The 21,678-nt window shown below is 39.8% G+C and overlaps 1 protein-coding gene across 1 annotated transcript in view; it reads right to left on the minus strand.

The window, feature by feature from the left end:
• Positions 1-6,078: 6,078 nt before the first annotated feature.
• The window catches only part of RAB27B (RAB27B, member RAS oncogene family), a 265,433-nt gene continuing 249,833 nt past the window's right edge, over positions 6,079-21,678 (minus strand). Inside the window, exons 4-9 of the mRNA XM_077282509.1 lie at positions 16,313-16,484; positions 14,116-14,201; positions 13,827-13,930; positions 11,803-11,926; positions 8,236-10,753; positions 6,079-7,440 (exon numbers count right to left, since the gene is read on the minus strand). Of these exons, the coding sequence (XP_077138624.1) occupies positions 10,564-10,753; positions 11,803-11,926; positions 13,827-13,930; positions 14,116-14,201; positions 16,313-16,465 (657 nt within the window). The 5' untranslated portion in view covers positions 16,466-16,484 and the 3' untranslated portion in view covers positions 6,079-7,440; positions 8,236-10,563. The remainder of the gene's footprint in view (positions 7,441-8,235; positions 10,754-11,802; positions 11,927-13,826; positions 13,931-14,115; positions 14,202-16,312; positions 16,485-21,678) is intronic.

Genomic DNA, 21,678 nt, shown 5'->3' on the forward strand with positions numbered 1-21,678 from the left:
CTCTATCCTCACACAGTAGAGAAAGTTTGGAAATTCGACATGATTTCTGCAAAGTAAAGTTGATTTCATTGGGACATAATGGGACCTGCCAGCTGCCGGACTATCAGAGATCAACAGCCAGATATTATAAAGTGTGCAGGCGAAGGAACAGGGCCCCTCCAGGTTGGCAGCTATTTTGCATTTCTGTGTTTAAAACAAGTTTCAAACTCTAATAGAATTTTTTCGATTATCGGATACCAAATAACGGGACAATGATAATAGTACCTGCTCTGCTACAAGTTCTTATGTGTACAGATGTTATTTAATTTGCGCAATAAAATATTTTTTGCCTTTTATGTGTGACGTGTAAATGTGTTGTAAAGCAATAGAAAAATAAATGAACAATCAATTTTCTTTGTATCTATTGTTGCAGTCATTTTGCTTTATTTTCCGATTTTCACAAATTTTGCAAAAATTTAAACAGCAATAGAGCTGCAACACATGAAAAACATGTAAATATTTACAGAGACCTGGATACAAGGATATGGGGGATGTATCGGGGTATATTCTCATGGAGCCTTTTTGCTGAGTTATGCGAGTGGAAACTAAGTAGAGACACGTTTTTAACTAGATTTGAGTTTTTCAGAAAGATTTAGAGTTGTCGCTCAGTTTCTCCTCCATACTGTCCCTGCACACATTTCTCCCCGTACTGTCACTTCACACATTGCACAAACCACTCCCCATACTGTCTCCTAACACCCTGCTATACCTACTCCCCACACTGTCTCTTTACAAATTTCCCCCCTCTTGCCCATACTGTCTCATCACAAGCTCACTTCTGCTCATGATAGTGACTCCTCACATATTTCCCAATTCCCCATACTGTCTCCTCACATATTTTTCTACCCCTCTACATACCGTCTCCTCATACATTTCCCACCTTCTTCCCCATACTGTCTTATAACACATTCCCTCCTGTTCCCCATACTGACAAAAGACATATTTCCCCCCTCCGCATACTGTCTACTCACACATCTACACTCATCATACTGTCTCTTCACACATCTCACACATTTTTCTACACGCTCCCCATACTGTATCCTCACATGTTTACCACTTCCTTCCCATTACTCTCTCCACACACATTCACTCCCGGTTCCCATAGTGACTCCTTACATATTCCATCCTCCCCATACTGTCTCGTTATGCATTCCCCCAGCTCCCCATACTGTCTTCTCATCCATTAGTCCCCGCTCCCCATACTATTTCCTCACAAATTACCCCACCACTCTCCATGCTGTCACCTCACACATTCCCCCCACTCACAATAGTGTCTCCCCACATATTTCCCCATCCCAATACTTTCTGCTTAAGCTCTTCCCTCTCCACACTGGAAAATGGCCGAATCCCTCTCTGAAGTGGAGGGTGGCAAAATGCAGCTGACTGGGAGACTCCATGGATCGCTGCATCAGGCAACCTGATGGCACTACCGGATGACTCCACCTGGAGCAAATGCTCTGCTGCCCCTCCCCTCCTATATATGCCGTTTGTATGTCACATCTTTTAACACTGAAGCTGTTGTCTGCAAATTGAGATTCTGGTTTGGCTTTTATCCTAAGGCATGTGACAAGGCTCGTTAAAGGGTTGACATTGACTGTTAGGATCGCTACATCCAATAGGTGGCCATAGAGTTCTAGTCTTCTTCCTCTCTGAAGAGGCAATTTGCATATTTCCCAGAGGAGCATTGCGGCTTTAAGTCTCCTCACCTCGTCATGCTAAACATGTCACTCTCCGCAAGGAGAAACGATACTTCTTGGAACCCTGAAGCTGTTGAAAGAAGTTATGTGCTCATACTTTGTCTGGCTCCGGCTCAAACGCCACCGTCTCTATACTTCACAGTACAGAGTAAAAGATGACGGTGGCAGAACCGCGGTAAAAATGACGGCAAGACGGCCACCAAAAGCACTTCAAGAAAACAACAGCCGGCATTTTATTGCATAGGTTTTGTCTGTGAAAACTTGGCGACTGTGCCGGCTTCTGAGTAATCCAGTGTGCACATGGCCTAACGGTGAATATTCACTTTAATAATATCACGAGCCAGTTCCCAGTTAGGGCTATGCTCCATTACTAGGAGCTACATAATATGCAGTGCTGAGTCTCATCCTCTGCACACATTTATTTGCTGGATGAATAACACCAAAATGCTGTGTTTGCTGCCGCAAGATATATTTATATGCCCCCAACAAAGCGTGGAGCAAGTACTGTGTTACATGTGACTGTCAGATAAATTCTATCACATAAAAAAATATCTCTTTTTCATAAACCCTGGAAAGCGGCAAATAAACCATCACTGTCACATTACAACAGTCCTCAATAGCGGATGTGACACCTGCCGAGTATTAAGCAATTATTCTCCAGCGGATTCACATATGAACAACAGCCCGAGTCTATGTACAGGATAGGATATAAAGAGTCGCTGAGGTGACGAAGATACGAAGCAAGTACAATATACACAAGGGGCAGTATTATAGTAGTTATATTCTTGTACATAGGGGCAGTATTATAGTAGTTATATTCTTGTACATAGGAGCAGTATTATAGTAGTTATATTCTTGTATATAGGGGCAGTGTTATAGTAGTTATATTCTTATACATAGGGGCAGTATTATAGTAGTTATATTCTTGTACATAGGGGCAGTATTATAGTAGTTATATTCTTATACTTAGGGACAGTATTATAGTAGTTATATTCTTGTCCATAGTGGCAGTATTATAGCAGTAATATTCTTGTACATAGGGGCAGTATTATAGTAGTTATATTCTTGTACATAGGGGCAGTATTATAGTAGTTATATTCTTGTACATAGGAGCAGTATTATAGTAGATATATTCTTGTACATAGGGGCAGTATTATAGTAGTTATATTCTTATACATAGGGACAGTATTATAGTAGTTATATTCTTGTACATAGGAGGCAGTATTATAGTAGATATATTCTTGTACATAGGGGCAGTATTATAGTAGTTATATTCTTATACAGAGGAGGCAGTATTATAGTAGTTATATTCTTGTACATAGTGGCAGTATTATAGCAGTAATATTCTTGTACATAGGGGCAGTATTATAGTAGTTATATTCTTGTACATAGGGGCAGTATTATAGTAGTTATATTCTTGTACATAGGGGGAGTATTATAGTAGTTATATTCCTGTACATATGAGCAGTATTATAGTAGTTATATTCTTGTACATATGGGCAGTATTATAGTAGTTATATTCCTGTACATATGAGCAGTATTATAGTAGTTATATTCTTGTACTTACGGGACAGTATTATAGCATTTATATTCTTGTACATAGGGGGCAGTATTATAGTAGTTATATTCTTGTATATAGGAGCAGTATTATAGCAGTAATATTCTTGTACATAGGGGCAGTATTATAGTAGTCATATTCTTGTACATGGGGGCAGTATTATACTCTTGTTCAAAGAGGGCAATATTTGTTATTTTCTTCTATACAACATTTCTGTACTTTTCATTATATATTGTTTTAGTTGCACATAACAACCTTGAGTTTACATTGTTAGATTTTGTTCTTATCTAGGATGTTTATCACATAAAAGTCACTTGTAGAAGTTGTAACATGTTCATCAAATCCTTTGATCAAAGACTCCAAGTGCAGAAGTAAGATAAAACAGAAGCTAATGAATCAGAAGCTGGAGCTGAATACTTGCCAGACTGTTTATTAATATGTAATTGGTCTGCCATTATATATTCATTAACACAACATTTCTCCAGCTAATTAAGTTTGATTTCTTTGGGGTCTTAACAAATTTAGATTTTTAATTCTTGATTAATAAGATGCACAAAGAATATAAATTAAGAGCTAACAGAAGAAATCAATTGCCTAACTTAACAACTTTGTGGATTGACTTTATCAGCAATTATTGCTTTGTAGCGTTCTGGCCAGTGCACCCTCCATCTTTTGAGTACGTGGACATAGATGTATTAATGTGGTTAGCAGTGTCATCGTCAGTAACTGGGTGTTCATAATAATATATAAACTTTTAAAATCCTTAAAGAAGCACTCACATCAAAGTTTTTATCTTCTTAATATGTTGTGGTCATCATATTATACAGCAATATGTACTACATAATCTGCTTCTTTCTCTTCCTGGACTGATCTCTCAATATCAATTCATAGGTAAAAGCATAAGAATGTGTTCAGATGTTCCCATTACTAAGATAGGAGATGACAGTTGGTGCTTATAAGAGTCTATGGTGAGAGGAGGGGAGGAGACAAATGCATTCTACTACAAGTTTTCTGAAAATGACAGTTACATTTAAAGGGAATCTGTCACCCCCAAAATCGAGGGTGAGGTAAGCCCACCGGCATCAGGGGCTTATCTTCAGCATTCCAGAATGCTGTAGAGAAGCCCCTGATGCTGGTGGACTTACCTCACCCTCGATTTTGGGGGTGACAGATTCCCTTTAAAATCTATGGTAAAAAATAAAAGAACAAAGTGTAACTATTAATTCAAGAGAACTTGCAGGAGACTGTCAGTCTGCTTCTAGCTCCTTCTCCTCCAAAGAATCTCTTAAAGAAACTCGGTCCTCAGAATTTTATACCCCAAACTAGGTTCATTTATGTAAAGGCACTTTAATGCTGATGCTAATTAAATCCTTACTTTTTTTTTTTTTAAATCCATCTTGCTGTTTAATGTACAGTGGCATGTAAAAGTTCGGGCACCCCAAGCTAAAATTACTGTTATTGTGAACAGTTAAGCAAGTTGAAGATGAAATGATCTCTGAAATTAAAGAAGACACATTTGCTTTGTATTTTAAGCTAATATACACTGCTCAAAAAATAAAGGGAACGTTTAAACAATAGAATCTAACTCCAAGTAAATCAAACTTCTGTGAAAACTGTTCACTTTGATTGTCAATCAGTGTTGCATCCTGTTTCACATGCTGCTGTGCAAATGGAATAGACAACAGATGGAAATTATTGGCAATTATCAAGACACCCTCAAAAAAGGAGTGGTGCTGCAGGTGGGGACCACAGACCACATCTCAGTACCAATGCTTTCTGGCCGATGTTTTGGTCACTTTTGAATGTTGGTTGTGCTTTCACACTTGTGGTAGCATGAGACGGACTCTACATCCCACACAAGTGGCTCAGGTAGTGCAGCTCATCCAGGATGGCACATCAATGCGAGCTGTGGCGAGAAGGTTTGCTGTGTCTGTCAGCGTAGTGTTCAGAGGCTGGAGGTGCTACCAGGAGACAGGCCAGTACACCAGGAGACGTGGAGGGGGCCGTAGGAGGGCAACAACCCAGCAGCAGGACCGCTACCTCAGCATTTGTGCAAGGAGGAACACTCCCAATACTAAGGAAATTCTTAAACCTTAACCTGTTGGTGGGTCTTGAGGACTGGAGCTGAGAGACACAGTCCTAGAGTGTCTCTGCTGATTCTGAAGTCCACAAAATTGATTGTGTTGTGGTTGATTTTATGGATAAGTTTGAGGCCCAGGGCATTGGTGTTCAATTCCCTCACAAATTCAGTGAAGGATTGAGCATCTCCAGTATAAAGATGTCATCTGTGTAACACTCCCAGAACATCTGAAGGCTCCACCATGATGCTTCACCCTCACTGAAGACGATAGTATCCTCTGACCAATTACCTGGTGGATATTCTACGCACATTAAGTCACAGTGCATGGGTGGGGTGGAGCATGATGCGTTCCACAGTTACGCATCATGTGCGTGTGCAGCTGGATTGCATTTAGCACTTATTAAATGTATGCCTAGTTTCTGATAAAGATCAATATCTTTCCATGGTAAAAGGAAGGACGCCATCCAACACAGACCGCCATCGAAAACAGGCCGCCATCAAAACAGGCCCCATCCAACACAGGCCGCCATCAAAACAGGCCGCCATCAAAACAGGCCCCATCCAACACAGGCCGCCATCAAAAACCGGCTGCCATCTAACACAGGCCGCTATCGAAAACAGGCTGCCATCCATCACAGGCCTGCCCGGGATGTAGACCAAGACTCATCCAGACACGGCGGGAAAATAAGGGATGGACAACCAGATCTGAATAAATCTCTTTATGACATTCATATTGTATATTGGCACAAAAATAAGTACTTTACATCTTCACAATATCAGAAGCCCATTGTATTCCATTGACTTATTTTCTGGGAAACTTTTCCAGATTCTACATTTTGCAAATTCATATTTTTTATTTTCATTTTTTTAAGTTCACATATGGAAGAAATATTCTCGTCCATTTGCTTGGTATTAAAGCTTTCAATTCGAATAAAAAAGAAAATAAAAAATCAACCGATAGCAGACAGGGGGGATGGAATATAATTCATTGTCATTGGGATACTGGTACTTTTTTTCTTTTTTTTTTTTGCTTACAGGCTATTCTAATGCATTCACTTTGTTTAAAAAAAAACTAATAATAAAAAAAACACATTTATTTCTATTCCCAGTGTTTCAAGTGCTGTCCTTGATAAGTGCTAGTCAGATCACACTTTATATACAGAATTTTCAATCAACCCTGCAGGTCAGACTTCAGAAATCTTCAGCGATCAGCTTTAATGGCCAAGAAAAGCTGCAAACAGCCACAACTTTCTCCTGTAGCGGCCACTACAGGAAACATGTGGTATTACGTGCAGTCCATTCAAATAAATGGAAAAATACTTAATATTTGAACACAGCAGGTCCTCCAGAGACAATTTTGATTTGCGGTTCTGAACTCTGGGGAAAAGAGAGGGACGTTCCTAAATGTAGGGGGGGGAAGGGGACATATCAATAAAAAAAAGGTCTGTGTCATAATAAGGAACATGCAAAAGTCATTGACATGACAAGTGACAACCCCTTTAAAGATGTTCTGGAAAAAAATGTAAAGTCTTAAACCAGTGCTGAACTTATCAGTCTAAAGAGTGATCGTCAATTAACATTTTTTCGTAAATCAACAGTAACTGTGAAAATCAGAAACTTTGTAATATATATTACCAGAGAAATCTGCTTCTTTCTTCTCCTGAAATGATCATTCTCAAAATTTCCAATTCATGCGTAAAATCTGTCTTAAGTGAATACAAATTTTTTCATTACTGACATAGGAGATGACAGTTGGTGCTCATAAAGGTCTTTGGAGAATTGTTACTGTAATTTCAGGAGAACTTGCAGAAGAATGTCCTCAGACATTCTGCTGCAAGTTCTCCTGATATAGCACAGACATAATGCTGCAAGTTCTGTCCAAAAGACAAAGATATTCTGCTGCAAGTTCTTCTGAAATGGCACAAACATTGTACTGCAAATTCTCCTGAAATGACACAGATGTTCTGCTGCAAGTTCTCCTGAAATGACACAGATGTTCTGCTGCAAGTTCTCCTGAAATGGCACAAATATTCTGCTGCACATTTTCTTGAAATTACATACACATTCTGATGCAAAATTATACACAAAGGAGAACCGGTATAAAGTGCCAATATGCACCAGAAAAATATTTAATTAGAAAATATACATAGAATAGACAAAAAAACAGGTACAGCTGCAAGGTTGCTACTAAGAAGCAGAGACTGCCATAATGAATTATAAATAATGTAAGTATGAGTATTAACACACCTATGCCTGCTTTAGTATGCCCGTGCATAAACCTCCATATACTACATAGTGTAGGGGTAACAAACCCTGTCAAAATACATAAGGGAACTATACTAGAACAACCATAAATAAGAATAAGCGGCACTTACATTAGCCTGGTGTGGATCACAGATGGCGTCCCCGCCGCCCCAACGCACGTTTCGCTTCTTCGTCAGAAGAAGAAGCGAAACGTGCGTTGGGGCGGCGGGGACGCCATCTGTGATCCACACCAGGCTAATGTAAGTGCCGCTTATTCTTATTTATGGTTGTTCTAGCATAGTTCCCTTATGTATTTTGACAGGGTTTGTTACCCCTACACTATGTAGTATATGGAGGTTTATGCACGGGCATACTAAAGCAGGCATAGGTGTGTTAATACTCATACTTACATTATTTATAATTCATTATGGCAGTCTCTGCTTCTTAGTAGCAACCTTGCAGCTGTACCTGTTTTTTTGTCTATTCTATGTATATTTTCTAATAAAATATTTTTCTGGTGCATATTGGCACTTTATACCGGTTCTCCTTTGTGTATAATTAAGTATAGTTCGGTTTTTGTGCCCTTTGAACTTTATATGGGTCTAGTGGTGTAGCACATTCTGATGCAAGTTGTTCTGAAATCACACAAGCATTCTGCTGCAAGTTCTCCTGAAGTGACAAACATTCTGTTGCAAGTTCTCCTGAAGTGACAAACATTCTTCTGCAAGTTCTCCTGAAATGACACAAACATTCTGCTGCAAGTTCTCCTGGAATCACACATTCTTCTGCAAGTTCTCCTGAAATCACACAAATATTCTGCTGCAAGTTCTCCGGAAATCACAAAATATTCTGCTGCAAGTTCTCTTGAAATCATACATTCTGCTGCAAGTTTCCTGAAATGACACAAACATTCTTCTGCAAGTTCTCCTGAAATGACACAAACATTCTTCTGCAAGTTCTCCTGAAATCACACAAATATTCTGCTGCAAGTTCTCCGGAAATCACAAAATATTCTGCTGCAAGTTCTCTTGAAATGACACAAACATTCTGCTGTAAGTTCTCCTGAAATGACACAAACATTCTCCTGCAAGTTCTCCTGAAATGACACAAACATTCTCCTTCAAGTTCTCCTGAAATGACACAAATATTCTCCTACAAGTTCTCCTGAAATGACACAAACATTCTGCTGCAAGTTCTCCTGAAATGACACAAACATTCTGCTGCAAGTTCTCCTGAAATCACACAAACATTCTGCTGCAAGTTCTCCTGAAATCACACAAACATTCTGCTGCAAGTTCTCCTGAAGTGCCAAACATTCTTCTGCAAGTTCTCCTGAATTGACACAAACATTCTGCTGCAAGTTCTCCTGAAATCACACAAATATTCTGCTGCAAGTTCTCCTGAAATTACACAAACATTCTGCTGCAAGTTGTCCTGAAATCACAAAAACAATCTGCTGCAAGTTCTCCTGAAATCACACAAACATTCTGCTGCAAGTTCTCCTGAAATCACACAAATATTCTGCTGCAAGTTCTCCTGAAATCACACAAATATTATGCTGCAAGTTCTCCTGAAATCACACAAATATTCTGCTGCAAGTTCTCCTGAAAATACACAGGACATCCTGCTGCAAGTTCTCCTGAAATGACAAACAATTCTCCATAGAACATTATGACAACAAACTGCCACCCCCACTCTCCATAGAATTTTACAAGCACCAACTGTCATCTCCTGTTTCCTGCCTTCACTAAATACAGATTTTATCCATAAACTGAGCATTAATCATCAGTCCAGGAGAAAAAGAAGCAGATTTCTTTGTGGATATATATTACAAAGTTTCTTATTTTTATGTGCACAATTTATTAAATAAAAATTAAAATGATGGTTACGCTTTAAGTGTCTATGTTCCCATGATAACACTGCTGATGCATGTGCTCTGTGCTATTATAAGGACACTACTAGCAACCAATCAGCTTTTTTTTTGCTTTCACCTATTTATTTTTTTTTTAATAGAGGCTTTTTATTCTGGTGGATACTGACCAATATGGCCGAGATGAGGTTCGTAAGACTGAAAAAAAGGTGGCAAGTTTAAATTTTAGAGAAAAGGATGCCTTTAAAAAAAAATTAAGACGATAACACCAATGACCTTATGTGATATCAAAGCCCCGCCTACACACAGATAAGCACCGCCCCTTAAAGGAGCTATTCCATGGGAGGTATGACTTACAAAAACCAAGGACCATTATATATATATATATATATATATAGTAACCATATATACATTGAATCTTACAGCACATCTATGCCGCCCATTCCCAACATTAACAAACGGGCAAAAAAAAAAAGAAAATCATCCCTGATTGGGACGCGATTTGGTTTATCGATAGTAACACATACACGCACCAAGCAAGAAAACATGAGACGAGAAGATACGTCGGAATCGTTCACGAAGGTTTGGTAGACAGCTAGGACCAAAAGATAAAAAAAAAAAAAATGGGAAGAAATCAAGAGGTGGGAGGAGCTCAAGGAGGACAGTCCAGGATGCTTAATCGATTGCCGTGCACTGGATTACCCAATCCAACTCAATCTACACCAGAAAGATTTAAAAAACAAAATAAAATACCCCATTTTTAACCACAGTCACCTTTTTTTCCCCCCTTAAGAAACATTTTTTTTTTTAATAATGCATATAAATATATAAGATTAACACTTTCTTCACAAGAAGTGATAGCGAATACCGTAACAATGAAAGGTCGGGGGGGACAGGTTGGTCGGTGGGATTTTAGGTTTTTCTTTTTTGTTGGAGACTGTGGTAATGATATGAATCTATGGCCGGCTTTAGTCGCTGACCACTAGGGGGCGTCGCGGTTGTTCGTCAGCTGTTTCGGATCGGCCCGGAGAAGGTTCTCACAGTCCAGACATGACACTTTTTGACTTTACAATCTCTAGCAGGCACATTTTCTCCCTCCTTCTTTTGCGTCGTCTAATTTTCCAGCGTTTCCCCCGTTGGCCGCGTCTGGCACTTGGGTCTTGTCCACGCATTGCTCCATGCGTTTCATTATCAAGTCCAGGAGAGTATCCACTGATTTTTCTACGTTCTGTCCGGTTGCAGCGCTTGTTTCAAAGTATGGAATGCTGGAAAGGCAGAAATAATAGGTTTTCTATAAATGTTTTCATCTATTTGCAACTTAGTCAGCTGCAATACCGAGCACTGCCATGAAAAAAAGAGTGGCGCTGTTTATGAAAAAAAAAATATATATAGATAACCATTTTTCATCTCATAAATGTTTGTTAATTATGGTTAAATGCTGTAATTCGGTTTATTTTGTGTTTATTATAAAGTATTCAAGTTCACATTGAAAAATAATTTGTTCTGTTGTACATCCGTGGACAACATATTGAACAGCAGGAGATGCTGAGCAGATTGATATATCATTTGACAGGAAAAGATTCAGTAGAACTATTCATTCAATTCATTTAAATCCCTGCACTTTCTATGCTTAGGAGTCCAGTGGGCGGTCCTACAGTCATAACAGAACCGCCTACTGGACTCCTAAGTATAGAAAATAGAAATGACTAAAATACAAGTTATACTGAATTTTCTCCTACAAACCTATATATCAATCTGCTCAGCTCTTTCTGCTCTATAACATACCGACCCCGTGTTCAATTTGACATTAATCCTTTAAGATACTTTTTTGGTCTAATGTTTCATACCCCCTAGTTTGGATAATAATCAGCAGTTTTATAATCATAGGCTTCCCTATTGATAGCAGCCGCTCGTTAATGAATACAGCTGATCATGTAAGGCCCCTTCCCATGTAACAGTGCAGGATAATTTGTGCATACTATACTATTCACCCTCTTCAGCCCTTATTTTACTTATTGATCCATTCTTATGTAGCTTTGTATGGAGGTTACTTTCCAAGGGGGTGAATAAATATTCACTGTTCTTTCTGCAAGGTTTTAAGTTATTAAAACTCATTATATTTTTTCCCATAAAGGTAAAATACATAGTATCGGCAGCCACCACTAGAGGGAGCTTACTGTACTCGAAACTCAACATAAAATAGAATACTGTAAGCTCACTAGCTCCCCCTAGCAGTGGCTGTAGGTAGCTGCAATTATAAGTAAAACGTGTTAAAAACAGAATTCAACCGTGTATACAGCAGCGGATTATTCACCCGTATTTATCGGCAAGCTCCTTTGCTTGCCTCTCGTTGACCTCTCTCTGATCTGACAGGTCGGCTTTGTTACCAATTAATACAATATCCGGATTCTCACAGTAAGCGTTTGCTTGAAGTTGACCTGAATAAAAAAAAATAAAAAATTAAAAATTAAACATTGCATAGAAATCATGGAATCTTATAACAAAAGATGAAGTAGGGATCCAATCGTACTACCCCTCCCCCAAAAAAAACAAAAAACATAAAACAAAATAATGACTCTGCAGGATCACAGGGTGAGGGCAAAGACGCCGAGGAGCACACTTTAAAGACATAAAAGAGGGATGTGTATTGTGGTGTGCTCACAGTATGATGCCCCCCACATTATGAAGCCCCCACAGTGCCCCCTATATGATTCGTCATTTCCAGGTGAGCTGCTCAGGTTTGTGATGTTTATGGCTCCTCACAACAGGATCGATCTAGTGGTATCATGGCACCTGCTGTGCTGAAAGTCAAATGCACCAGCTGAACGGTGGAGTATGGAGCTGACGGCTCCCTGCTCCACCATTGTATTGAACTGAGCCTGGGTCCTGGGGACGTAGATACAGTTAAACTAGGAGCATACGACTGACATCCAGGGACAGCGAGGCAGCTTCACAAATCTGAGAATGTCCTGCTGGATCTGGGATGCCCCCTAGGACACACCACTGCTTTCTAATACACTTTTTGTTTCCACTGCTGTCGATGCAGACCTAAAGAAGCACTCCTACCATCAATAATTTTGTCCTCTTATATTTCAGTCATCATACTGTATTATATAGCCGTCATGATGGTGTCACATCCTCCTGGGAGACATTGAGTTAGAAGGTCACGCCGGGTAATAAATTGCAGGTCTTTTAGAGACGGTGTGATTCATGTCCTATTTTAAATGGATTTCCTTTCCATCAGTGCTGAAAGGGTTAAGGACTCTTTCCATGCTGGCTGACTGAGAACATGCAGTGTGGTTGTTCTCAGCTGCAACTGCTTATATCGTTTTCTCTCCCTACATATACTAATTCTGGGAGTTTCTTCCTTGCTGGAAAGAGTTGAGCTGTGTAGTCGGGAGTAGTAGTTGAAGTGATCCATGAGCTGTAGTAGCGTGGAGTGTTCATCTCCTTGTCCTTATTCCTATTTAGTTTGTTTATTCCTCCCTTTCCCTTTCTATCTCCCTATTTCTGGTGAGTGTTTTTGTATGATAGTGGTATTCAGTTATCCCGGTTTCTCTTTATGTCTTGTTTCCCTTACGTTTCTGTCCCATGCCTCATAGGGTGGGAAAGGGGACATAAGACTAAGATCGGAGACCCATGCCTCTCCACCATCAAGAGTACCCCTGGGACATGTATAGTTAGTGTCCCAGTTCCAGGGACAGTTTTAGGCCCCTCTCCCTTACACCAGAGAGTCACATCGTTACAATAGCACTGTGTACTTACAATTGCTCATATTGCCTTTCTGCCCAGTTAATTATACTCTAGTCTCTACTCTATGTAAAACCAGGAAGTCTCTTGTCCCCTGCATGACTCATTCCCCTCTTCAACACTTGACCCAGCTGCTCTGCTCCTAACCCTCACCGCCGACATAGACCTTTGCAATGACTCATGCAGAGAAAATTGACCTCCTGTTTCTACATAGAGCTTAGAAGGATTCAACTAGTCAGTTTATAATTATGTGATGTCATAGACCTAATGGAAAAGAGAAGAATTAATTGGGTAGAAAGGCAAAATGTGCAAAAAAATCTTTGATGGGAGGAGGAAGAGGAGGAGGAGGAAGAGGAGGAGTGATTCATTAAAACTTTCTGCATAAAAAGCCAAAAGTTCAAACAGGGGATTGTCCAGAGAGGATGCAACTGTGGCAAACCATCAGCAATGGGATGTACGAGACCAGTTTACAGCCTTTTGATTTAAACCAAGATGTTCATGAGCCTGTGGACTATACACACTCCTGGATGAAGGACGCTTAAATATCGGAGATGTTCCTCATAGTGGATATGGATATTTTACACTTACTCATCCAATTCCGAACATTCAGGAAACTCTGCTGACTGGTGAGATCAAACATTAGGAGGAAACCCATGGCATCTCTGAAGAACGCTGTGGTAAGGCTCCGGAACCTGGTAAGATTAATTAGTTTTTAATTGGGGAAACATTGGACATTAGGGCACACATACAAAAGGATGATACTTCCTGTTTTCTGCAGCTCACTTCTCGGCTTTGCTTTACAGGCTGAGACAGAATGTGCAAAGTCACCTCACTATTAATATTTTTGCATTTTAGATGGTTCAAAAAAATACATTACCTCTCCTGTCCGGCTGTGTCCCACAGCTGTAAATGCACCTTAAAGGATTTGCCCTGTGTGCCACCTGGTCCTGCATTGTTGTAAACCTGCAAATCAACACCAGAGTTAAGTTTTGCATTTTGCATATCCTAAAATGGATTCATTTTGGTCCTTAAAACAATATATCTATGTGCAATGCAACATTTCAACTTCACACGGTCACTAACTTATTCTGGATCAGCACACGCTCTTACTGTTTATGTCACCTGATCTGATTCATTTGCCCAACCACCAGACACTTACCACTCTAGACCACCAGGGTGGTAACACCTTCACCACCCTCAGTCACCACGGATTTTAACAACAACCCCTTTAAAACCACTGGCTACCTTGGATGTTACAGATAACCCCTTTACCAGCCAAGGTAGCCAGGCATGTTAAAAATAACCCCTTAACCACCCTAAGCCACCAGGAATTTTACTGATAACCTCTTTATAACCACAAACACACTTAAAAAAATAACCAAAATACCTCTTTAAACCAATAGGAATTTTTACCGATAAACTCTTTACCACACCTGATCAACAGACTTCTTACCAATAACTTGTTTACCACCATAGACCACCAGGGATGTTAGCAATAACCACTTTACTACCCTAGACCACCAGGGATGTTAGCAATAACCCCTTTACCACCCTAGACCACCAGGGATGTTAGCAATAACCCCTTTACTACCCTAGACCACCAGGGATGTTAGCAATAACCACTTTACTACCCTAGACCACCAGGGATGTTAGCAATAACCACTTTACTACCCTAGACCACCAGGGATGTTAGCAATAACCACTTTACTACCCTAGACCACCAGGGATGTTAGCAATAACCCCTTTACCACCCTAGACCACCAGGGATGTTAGCAATAACCCCTTTACTACCCTAGACCACCAGGGATGTTAGCAATAACCCCTTTACCACCCCTAAACCACCAGGGATGTTAGCAATAACCCCTTTACTACCCTAGACCACCAGGGATGTTAGCAATAACCCCTTTACTACCCTAGACCACCAGGGATGTTAGCAATAACCCCTTTACCACCCTAGACCACCAGGGATGTTAGCAATAATCCCTTTACCACCCTAAACCACCAGGAATGTTAGCAATAACACCTTTACCACCCTAGACCACTAGGGGTGTTACCAACACTCTTTAACCACCATAGGGCACCAGAGAGGTTGCCAATAACCCCTGTATCACTATAGACCACTAAGAATGTTAACAATAACCCCTTAACCACCCTAGATCACCAGGGATGTTAGCAATAATCTCTTTACCACCCTAGACCACCAGAGATTTTAACAATACTTTAACCACCATAGGGCACCAGACAGGTTGCCAATAACTCCTTTTTCAACATAGACCACTTAGGATGTTACCAATACCCCTTTCTTCACACTAGACCACCAAGAAATTTAACAACTCAAGCCAGCAGACCTGCTATCCCACCCAAAAAAAATGTGGAACCACTCAATACCAGCATAGATGTTACTACTAACTCCTTCGCCATCCTAGACTACCAAAGATTTTCCCAACAAATTCTTTATTACTTGAAACCACCCTTTATGTTACCAGTAACACATTTCCCCACACTAGACCACCAGACGTGTTCGCAATAAACCCTTTATTACTCCTCAATCAGCCATGATCAGAGGATAACCTGTATCCATGAAATATTTAGCTTTAATGCCTAACCTTAGATCACCAGGTATGCTCCTCACCCTAAAACGTGCAGCTGCTATCATTTTCCTATTCACTGCCCAAGACCACCAATGTCTTATCAACAAATAACAGATTACACTACCCTAGACTACCAGGGATGTTACCAAAATTCCATTTATTACACCAGGTCACTAGAAATGCCAGCAATAAATCTACAAATCCTTACGCCAATCAAGGATAAAATGTAATCACCACTTTTTCACCCTGGGTTAACCAACCGTGATCTCATAAATGTTCACCATTAATACTGAAGCCCCCTCAGATCACCAGGAACATTCAATGTTAATAATACTGGAGACTGAGAGTATCTATAGAATTAATTACCAATCCGCCTCTCTATTTTTATGGTTCCTGGTCTTTCAAAATCACACTTGCGAATATGCTTCTGAATTCAAATGGGAGGCCAATTTTTTGCCTTTTAGCACAGGAGTCATCACTTACTACTCTCTTTTCCCGGAAGTCTATGCCGACTGTGGTGATGAATTTGGGATTGAACTTGTTATCTGTATATCTGTACAGGAACGTGGTCTTCCCCACACCCGAATCTCCAAGGGCCAGGAGCTTAATCAGATAATCATAGTCACCATCCGTCATAGTGTACACTGCGGTGAACCTAAAACACAGGAGGGAAAAGAAATTCTCAGAACAGAAAATGACTTCTAAGTATTTCCAATGGATGTAGGATTTTCAAAGGTGGCAACCACTAATATCCATTATCTTACCAACAGACAGTGCCAGTTAACTTCTATAGCGCCTGGATATACATTTTCATTCTTATGAGCGATTTACAGCCTGTCCTCTTGTCTTAAAGGGGATCTGTCACTTGCAGTAATATGTAATTTGCTTTACCTGGTGTAAATGCCGCTGTTCTCCTGAATCAGGAGATGTTTTTCTTTTGTTCCTTCGCTTCTTCATTCATGAGATATGGCCTCCTTTTCCCTGTATTTAAATCTAGTCTTTTTGGGCAAGAGGCGGAGCCTTAAAGGCGGCGTCCATAGATAGAGCTAAGTCCCGCCCACTTAGAGAACAGGTCTAGATTTATATACAAGGAATATAGAGCCATATCTCGGGAACAGAGAGGTGTAGGAGCGAAATAAAAACTTCGCCAGATTCAGGAGAACAGCGGCATTTACTGCATCTAAGAAAAAAAATAGATATTTATGGTGTGAGAGCAGGATTTATATTTTATCTCTCCTGACTTTATTTTAGTTTCTTTCTACATGTATTTCTTTCCTTCCAAGATGGAATCCATGATCACATAAGGGGACTCTGGAACGTCTTTGTTTAACGGACTTAGAAAAAACATAGGAAAGTGAGAGAAACAAAACTTAGAGGCTAGAACGACCCCTAGACCACAAGCTGGGTGTTAAAAGTGTTAACTTAGCCAATTAGAAGTATGTATGCTAATGCCAGCACATATTTACAGATAAGATGAGCCAATTATATTGTTACAACGCATGAATACTAATAACCTATATATCGACTGACCGGATGATGTAATAAAGAGAAATCTGCATTGATTCTTAATGTATTGGAGTGGCTCTTCGGTGCGAGTACAGTGCCTTGCGAAAGTATTCGGCCCCCTGGAACTTTTCAACCTTCTCCCACATATCATGCTTCAAACATAAAGAAACCAAATTAAAATTTTTGGTGAAGAATCAACAACAAGTGGAACACAATTGTGAAGTTGAATGAAGTTTATTGGTTATTTTACATTTTTGAGGAAATTCAAAAACTGAAAAGTGGGGCGTGCAATATTATTCTGTCCCTTTAACATAACACTTTGTTTCGCCACCTTTTGTTGCGATTACAGCTGCAAGTCGCTTGGGGTATGTCTCTATCAGTTTTGTACATCGAGAGACTGAAATTCTTGCCCATTCTTCCTTGGCAAACAGCTCGAGCTCAGTGAGGTTTGATGGAGATCGTTTGTGAACAGCAGTTTTCAGCTCTTTCCACAGATTCTCGATTGGATTGAGGTCTGGACTGTGACTTGGCCATTCTAACACCTGGATACGTTTATTTGTGAACCATTCCATTGTAGATTTTGCTTTATATATAAAACTAAGATATCGCGCTATGACACTGTATGTCCTACTCGAGACTGTCAATTATGACACAAAGACCTTTTCTGAAATAATGATAATAATAACGAACTACCGCCACTGAAAGTGCCAAATCCAGTGTAGATGTTAACACATCTACACTGGATTTGGCACTTTCAGTGGCGGTAGTTCGTTATTATTATCATTATTTCAGAAAAGGTCTTTGTGTCATAATTGACAGTCTCGAGTAGGACATAGTGTCATAGCGCGATATCTTAGTTTTATATGTTTCTCGGTTCACCAGCAGGTGTGACGGGCGAGGCACGGCACCCGTCTGATATCAGCAGCTTGCACACTTACTAACTCATTAGCGCCAGTGTGCTATTGTTTGTTTTTCGGTAGATTTTGCTTTATGTTTGGGATCATTGTCTTGTTGGAAGACAAATCTCCATCCCAGTCTCAGGTCTTTTACAGACTCCAACAGGTTTTCTTCAAGAATGCTCCTGTATTTGGCTCCATCCATCTTCCCATCAATTTTAACCATCTTCCCTGTCCCTGCTGAAGAAAAGCAGGCCCAAACCATGAAGCTGCCACCACCATGTTTGACAGTGGGGATGGTGTGTTCAGGGTGATGAGCTGTGTTGCCTTTACACTAAACATATCGTTTGGCATTGTTGCCAAAAAGTTCGATGTTAATTTCATCTGACCAGAGCACCTTCTCCCACATGTTTGGTGTGTCTCCCAGGTGGCTTGTTGCTAACTTTAAACAACACTTTTTATGGATATCTTTGAGAAATGGCTTTCTTCTTGCCACTCTTCCATAAAGGCCAGATTTGTGCAGTGTACGACTGATTGTTGTCCTATGGTCAGACTGTCCCACCTCAGCTGTAGATCTCTGCAGTTCATCCAGAGAGATCATGGGCCTCTTGGCTGCATCTCTGATCAGTCTTCTCCTTGTTTGAGATGAAAGTTTAGAGGGACGGCCGGGTCTTGGTAGATTTGCAGTGGTATGATACTCCTTCCATTTCAATATGATCGCTTGCACAGTGCTCCTTGGGATGTTTAAAGTTTTGGAAATCATTTTGTATCCAAATCCGGCTTTAAACTTCTCCACAACAGTATCACGGACCTGCCTGTTGTGTTCCTTGGTCTTCATGATGCTCTCTGTGCTTCATACAGAACCCTGAGACTATCACAGAGCAGGTGCATTTATATGGAGACTTGATTACACACAGGTGGATTATATTTATCATCATTAGGCATTTAGGACAACATTGGATCATTCAGAGATCCACAATGAACTTCTGGAGTGAGTTTGCTGCACTGAAAGTAAAGGGGCCGAATAATATTGCACGCCCCACTTTTCAGTTTTTGAATTTCCACAAAAATTTAAAATAACCAATAAAATTTGTTCAACTTCACAATTATGTTCCACTTGTTGTTGATTCTTCACCAAAAATTTACATTTGGTATCTTTATGTTTGAAGCATGATATGTGGGAAAAGGTTGAAAAGTTCCAGGGGGCCGAATACTTTTGCAAGGCACTGTATTTGAATTTTACAATTTAATTTGGAACAGGCACAACGTCTTAGAACGTCCCACATTATGTGGCGACAACAATGGCAAGTGACAAGGCCCTTTAAAGCTCTGCCTGTGTAATTCCTACAGTTGTGTATTGAAGACTATGATCCTGAAATAGGAGTAGAGACCAATTAACAAAGTTTCAGGTGGATCCAAGCTGTCCATGTACACATTACAGTCTGTGTGGCATGCACTCTAAGTTATCAGCTGAATGCCGAGCCAACATTCATCTAAAAAGGATGGTCCCGATCGGACATGTGTAATGCCATACTTGAAAGGTACAGAAAAGGGAGCTAAATTTTAGTCAACATTGACCCTTTACTTCCCTTGACCACCAGGGACGTTGGCACTGACCTCTACAAAACACAAGATTGCTCAGGATCTTAGTGCTACCTAAACAAGACTCCCGCATTGTGCACCTGAATTCAGTTACCGGGTCTCTGTTCCACATCCTCATATTTTAACCAGAGCGGAAAGCCAATACAGAGACTGCAAGGGCGGGCATATCATTGATTGGGGTCCAAGAGGTAAGGGGGCAACCCTCCACCACAGATGGTAGAATTAAGCATTATAAGACTATTAGCCTGTAAAGGGTCCATATATTGTTCTGTCCAACTCGCCCTGTCGTGTCTTGTCCTGGAGGACCTGTCGTGTCTCGCCCTGGAGGACCTGTCGTGTCCCGCATTACACGATCAGTCTATTAATATGAATGGGCACTGTGTAATGCCTAACTTCTCCTGTGGTGGCGCTGCAAGGAAGCAGTTGTTGGCAGGTTTCCCAACATCACAGATGATCACTGGGGGGAGAAATACTGAGGATGATTTATTTTCTTGGGCTTTGGAGACATTATTTTCCTCCCATGATGATTTCTACAGGAATGGGACGCGTCAGCTCGGCAGAACAGCTGCAGGACAAGGACGAGGTGTATGGATGACTCACTCTATTCAGGTCTACTGCTCTCCATAGACAATGTCCTCCTTACAAGAGGGTTGTGTATTCTCAGCAGAGACAGGGCGCACTTACTTATGACAGCCGGCTGTCACACCATGCCTCTCACATGCCTATAAACAAACCAGGATGGCAATTAATATTTATACTAATTAACCACGTTCATACAGAGGAAACGAGGCTGATCTATCATAATATGTCTCGTTACTGCAGCACTAGAGGCGGTGATCAATCACTCTGATTGGAAAGATCATCCATCCATTAATCCATTCATGAAGCCGTCCATCCATCCGGTCCGACCAGCATTACAGAGAAATACTGCAGTAATGATCACCACTAACTGGATGATAGATAGATGGGCAGGCGGATGGATGGATGGATGGATGATAGATAATAGATAGATAGATAGATAGATAGATAGATAGATAGATAGATAGATAGATAGATAGATATGAGACATTATTTTTTTCTATGTATTTATCTTATGACAGATGAATAGATATTAGATGGTTATATTACTTGATGTCATTTATGAGTCTATTGCATATCTATTTAAGTAATATATCCATCTAATATCTATCCATCTGTCATAAGGTAAATACATAGAAAGGTAGATTGTCTCATATCCATTTATCATATCTATGTATCTATCTAATAAGATGTCTTATATTGGGTGGATATGAGAGAGATACTAGATAGATCATTATGTCTATCTACCGTAATTATCTTTTCACAGATGGATAGATATTAGAACAAATATATATTAAATTGATTTCACAGATGGATATTTGTCTATCCTTCCATGTGTCTTAAGATAAAAAGACATTACCATCTATCTAATATCTATCTCATATTCATTTGATATCATAAGATACCACAAGATATCACATATAGATAGATAATAGATATTAGATGGATATGACAGATGTTATAATATTTATCTCATATCTATCTATTATATATTTATCATCTATCATCTATCTATCAACTATCAATTATCTATCTATTATCTATCTACTGTATCTATCTACAGTATCAATCTATCTATTATCTATCTACAGTATCTATCTATCATCTATCTATCTATCTATCTATCTATCTATCTATCATCTATTTATTATCTATCTATCTAAATACAGTATCTATCTATCTATCTATCATCTATCTATTATCTATCTATCATCTATCTATTATCTATCTATCATCTATCTATCTATCTATCTATCTATCTATAGC

The sequence above is a fragment of the Ranitomeya variabilis genome, chromosome 1 (genome assembly GCF_051348905.1).
Source record: "Ranitomeya variabilis isolate aRanVar5 chromosome 1, aRanVar5.hap1, whole genome shotgun sequence".
NCBI lineage: Eukaryota > Metazoa > Chordata > Amphibia > Anura > Dendrobatidae > Ranitomeya > Ranitomeya variabilis.